Raw genomic sequence first — 5,290 nt, 5'->3', positions numbered from 1 at the left:
AGGACAGCCCTACAACGTCCAGAGCCTTCAGGAACTCGGGGCGGACCTCATCCACACTAGGGGCTCTGCCACCAAGGAGTTGTTTAACTGCCTCAGTGACCTCGCCCCCGGAAATTGGTGGGTCATCCCCATCATCCCCAGACTCTGCTTCCTCCTCGGAAGATGTGTCAGTGGGATTAAGGAGGTCCTCGAAGTATTCCTTCCACCGCCTGACAATTTTCTCAGTCGAAGTCAGCAGCGCTCTGCCAGCACTATACACAGTGCAGGTAGAGCACCGCTTTCCCCTCCTGAGACGCCTGACGGTTTGCCAGAATCTCTTCGAGGCAGTCCGAAAGTCTTTTTCCATGGCCTCTCCGAACTCTTCCCACACCCGAGTTTTTGCTTTTACGATTTACGATTACAAAATCGATCAACGACCTACGGCCTAGAGCATCCTGGTGCCACGTGCACTTATGGATACTCTTATGTTCGAACAAGGTGTTCGTTATGGCCAAACTGTGGTTTGCACAGAAGTCCAATAACGAAACACCGCTCGGGTTCAGATCAGGGAGGCCGTTCCTCCCAATCATGCCCCTCCAGGTCTCGCTGTCGTTACCCACGTGAGCATTGAAGTCTCCCAGTAGGACAACCCCAAGGTACCGGCAGCAAGCCGAGGGGACATTAGAATACCCACCCCAGCCCGCCGCCTCTCCAGACTGAGACAGAGTCCAGCCCCTCTCCAGGAGATTGGTTCCAGAGCCCAAGCCATGCGTGGAGGTGAGCCCGACTATATCTAGCCGGTACCTCTCAACCTCACGCACTAACTCAGGCTCCTTCCCCACCACAGAGGTGACATTCCATGTCCCAATTGCCAGTCTTGGTAGCCGGGGATCAGTCCGCCAGGGCCTCTGCTCCTGGCCGCCGCCCGGCACACAGTGCACCCGACCCCTACGGCGCCTCCTGCGAGTGGTGGGTCTGCGGGAGGATGGGCCCATGTCCCCTTTTCGGGCTGTGCCCGGTCGAGCCCCATGGACTAAGGCCCGGCCACCAGACGCTCGCCCTCGGGCACCCTCCCCAGGCCTGGCTCCAGGACGGGGCCCCGGTAACCCTATCCCAGGCATGGTAAACTGTTCCCTCGATGTTTTTCTCATAAGGGTCTGGTCCAATTTCTACACAACCTATTTTATTTTAGAACCGTCCAACGCCCAAGCCCAGCTTTGTTGGCCAAACAAGTGCATATATCGTCCGAGATGAAAAAAATGGTCTTTGACCATTAGTTATTAACGAAAGTCCACAGTTTTCGCGGTAACCAACCGAACTGTCCCATCGCCGTGGGTCTCCAACACGTTGAAGTGGAGGCGTCACCCTCTGAACACTTGCACTTCTTAGAAGTCTAACTTCAGTCGTAAATTAATTTAAATAAATTTAAAAACAACAATCAAAACTCCGACAGAAAGTTTTAATCGATGTTCAGGTCCAACCTTCATAACCAATGGGGACTCCAGTCCCTCGAGCAAGCGCCCAATATCCAACTCCTAATGTCTTTTCTCTTGGCTGACACAATACACTAGACATTACACACAACACATCAACTCTAAAATACACCCCAATATTAACAACAATAAACTTTCATCAGATATTTCCCCAGACTTAACTTTTATTGTCACAAATTACCCCAAAATCACCATGGACATTTACCAGAAATCTACTGAACCGATTTTATAATTTAGTTTAATTTCACCACTACTGAGCCAATTTAACGGTGAAGATCATTAACTCGGCCAACAGATAATTTAGAATTCATCCAATATGCACACTTTGCTTGTTTAACAGGTGGTGCTTACCTTTAAATTCGGTCCGGTCCTCTGTTCACCTCATTTCATGATCCCACCTTAGGCCGAATTTGTCCTCTCAGCCGTAAAAGAATCCGGGTTGACGGCACCAATTATCAGATCCGGTTCTTTGATATTCTTTTACTGACAGAGAAAGACCCCGACTCAGTGTGGTCAAAAAAAAAATTTTTTTTCAAGCATTACTTTCCTTTTTTGAAGTGGATTTCTAGTTTTTAGTCAGCTTCCAGATGATGTGTCATTTTTTAAAAAAAAAAATAACCCCAGGATGACATATATTATGGTGGAAGTTCAACACAGCCAGGTTTCTTTGTGCTAGCTGGCATGAAAATAAATCCCAGTCAAAGATTGGTCAGATCACAAGAATCATTAAGTTATTATGGTTATTAACTTTCTCTGTAAAGCTGGGCTTCCTCCTTCAGGCTCTGTGTGCACTCACATAAAAAAAAAAACGGTGTTTCACACCTCATGTGACAGTTTTTCCACACAGAAAGAACCCTATGAATGCTGCCTAGTCCAGTCACATTATGAGTGTGATAAAATATTCATAAAAAGCTATAAAAAACAAAACAATATAATAGTCAAGTGCAAGTGCTGCAAACTGGATGAGATATTAATGTTGCAGAAAATCTCTGAGATTTAGCACACAAAGCAATAAAATTTAACTCAAAATAATTAATCCTAACACTGCCATTTATTATTAACATGATGACTGCATAGCTCTGAAACTTTAAACTTAATAAATCTAACATTACAGGCTGCTGGCTACAAGAAACATGAAATTAACTTTAGTTTGTTGCCAGGTCAACATGAAATTAACTTTACAGGCATTCATGTGACAAATTGCCTCTTCAATTTTCTAATCTGTGTTCTAGTAGCTAAAATTCTAGCAGTTTAAAATAAACTGTGAAAGAGATCAAATCAAATACAAAAATAATTATACAGTACCTCATGTTAATTACATTACATACATTCAAGTGATAACATAAAATCATCTTAACAGCTGGGCTTTATTCTGTGGTTTTAGTGAGGTACGACTTAACAAGCAGACAATCCATACAGCACTTAACACACGCTGTATAGAAAAAAAACATAGAATGCGTGTATGTTTTTACTCTAAACATTTGGTAGTATGAAATACTTGTGATAAACACCTCTGCAATCCAAGATCTTGACTGTATGTTAACATTTCTTTTAATTTCATTCAGGGCCAGACCATTGGTTCAGACATTCACATCCTGGAAAGCTCCTATAATCTGGCAGGGGATGTTTGACTCCATTCTTTATGACCAAAGGCACGCTGACAAAAACTCATCTGTGGCTCTTACTGTGTTTGCTGTAGGAAGGTTGGTTTTTTCCAGAACATGAGGAAGTGGTGGTGGATTTTCTGTACATATTGTAGAGTATTGCCTTCTAGTTGACAAACTATTATCCCAGTATTTTGCTAGTTTTATGTTTAAGACAGTATTCACATAGTATGGGCACCTAGTATAAACTGTAAAACCAAATTCCCCCAAAAACTGGGATGCATAAAATGTAAATAAAAAAGTAGAATGTAATAATTACATGAATAACATGATTTAAAGAACAAGTCTGGAAAGACTTGCATGTAAACTACAACTTCTTTGAATACTGTAGGTAAACCTGATGTGTTAATAATGATGTGGCCATCCTTGGTAACTAGAGTGATCGAGTTAGCAATTAGCAATTCCAAACAAAATGATAATAATGATACATTAAAAAAATAAGTACCTATGGCCTTTCCATGGAAGTCATATGACAGTTTTTAGACATGTTTTGACAAAGTTTCCTTGTCTGTCTGCCTGTCTACATAAATTATAAAAATGTCATACATCAAATATAGTATATTTCTATGTATAAAGTTTTGTTGTATATAAACATTTAGTAGTGGTGTCCATCACCTGTGGCTTTTTTCTGTTTAAACTTGTGACACCAGCCTGCACCTTTTTAACTTAACATTTTTATGGACAGAGCTGCTGTCTCCTTTCGAAATCTGATTAACACATTTCTTTTCATTGTTTTTTGCTTTTTCATTGTGCCTTCAATTTGTGTTCAACTTATGAAGATGAATGCATAAGGACTGGAATATTTGCTTATTCAAATGTGCTGGAAAAACATTTTTCTTTTCGCATGAAAGTACTTCCTTCTGTAGGATCTCTTTTTATTTTTTATAAGAGGAAAAATGAAAAAAAAAACCCCAAAAAAACAGTACTTTCACTGTATGAGACTATTTGTTGCTATAATGTGTGTTTACCTAAATATTACTTATTTTCTCCATGAATTATTATGTAGTTAAAGTAATGTATTTGTTTTTGCTTTGGTTCTGCCACAGAGCATTTCCTTTTATATCAGGTTTAGAAGTTTAGAATCGGTGAATTTTAATTACTTGTACTTCTATATATTTAAAAGTGGGACACCTCACTTTGGCTCAGAGTACAAGAAATTACTTGTGTGACATTAAAGCTTGTCCGAGAAAACAAAAATAATAGCACAATTCTTTTATGTGTTCTCGTTAAAAACATCTTATTTTTTTCCCCTGTTTCCCTAATTAAGGTACCTGGATGCCTACCTCAAGACTTTCCTCACCTCAGCAGAACAACATTTTATGGTTGGATTACCAGTGACATATTATGTGTTCACAGATTCACCAGAGAAAGTACCAAACGTCACACTTCCTTCTCAGCGATACATAAAGATCGTCCAAGTGGAAAAGCACACCAGGTGGCAGGACATCTCTATGATGCGAATGAGAACAATATCTGAAGTTATAGAGTCAGAGATCCGTCACAGTTTTCGTTATGTTTTCTGTTTTGATGTGGATCAGGAGTTTAAGGGGAGATTTGGGTCCGAGGCACTGGGTGATTCTGTGGCATTGCTCCATGCCCACTTTTATAAATTACCAAAAGCCCGGTTTACCTACGACAGAAACCCCAAATCTAAAGCCTTCATGGAAACTGGAGATTTCTACTACCATGCTTCTGTCTTTGGAGGACTGTGGCAAAATGTAAAGCATTTGGTAGATGCCTGTTATCTGGGTATCATAGAGGATAAACTAAAAAATGTGGAAGCTCTGTGGCACGATGAGAGCCATCTAAACAAGTACTTTTGGATTCATAAACCAAGCAGGCTGCTGTCTCCAGAGTACTGCTGGGACCAGAACATTTGGGACAAGCGTGATATACTTGTCACCCGCCTAGTGTGGGCACCCAAACACTATGACACACTTCGTAATGGGTAGAGTGGACAAGAATTTAAAATTGGAATACTAGAAGTATGAGCTTGTTGTTGATTTTGGTTATCATTCGCTAAGTTTCTAAAATTCCCAAACAAATAAAAAAATAAATAAAATGAATCTTCCAAATTAAAACATGTGAATCTACCCCCTGTGGTTCCATGAATAAAGGAGCAGCCAAAGGTAGCTTTTATGCTGAAAAGTGTGT

At 40.8% G+C, this 5,290-nt stretch overlaps 1 protein-coding gene across 1 annotated transcript; it reads left to right on the top strand.

The window, feature by feature from the left end:
* Positions 1 to 567: 567 nt before the first annotated feature.
* On the top strand, positions 568 to 5,088 carry LOC134628733 (N-acetyllactosaminide alpha-1,3-galactosyltransferase-like). Its single transcript, XM_065471546.1, has 3 exons — positions 568 to 599; positions 3,038 to 3,175; positions 4,404 to 5,088. Exons 1-3 carry the CDS (start codon positions 568 to 570, stop codon positions 5,086 to 5,088), a joined length of 855 nt encoding a protein of 284 aa, XP_065327618.1.
* The last annotated feature ends 202 nt before the right edge of the window (positions 5,089 to 5,290 follow it).

Source organism: Pelmatolapia mariae, linkage group LG1 (assembly GCF_036321145.2).
Source record: "Pelmatolapia mariae isolate MD_Pm_ZW linkage group LG1, Pm_UMD_F_2, whole genome shotgun sequence".
NCBI classification, from domain to species: domain Eukaryota; kingdom Metazoa; phylum Chordata; class Actinopteri; order Cichliformes; family Cichlidae; genus Pelmatolapia; species Pelmatolapia mariae.
This window is presented reverse-complemented; position numbering and strand designations above follow the sequence as displayed.

What these genes read in the sequence shown, in the direction of transcription:
- LOC134628733 (XM_065471546.1), top strand. Translation starts at nt 568, where the DNA reads ATGCCCCTCCAGGTCTCGCTGTCGTTACCCAC. An exon ending in GTCTCGCTGTCGTTACCCAC is followed by an intron (nt 600 to 3,037) that starts GTGAGCATTGAA and finishes AATTTCATTCAG; the next exon opens with GGCCAGACCATTGGTTCAGA. An exon ending in ACTGTGTTTGCTGTAGGAAG is followed by an intron (nt 3,176 to 4,403) that starts GTTGGTTTTTTC and finishes TCCCTAATTAAG; the next exon opens with GTACCTGGATGCCTACCTCA.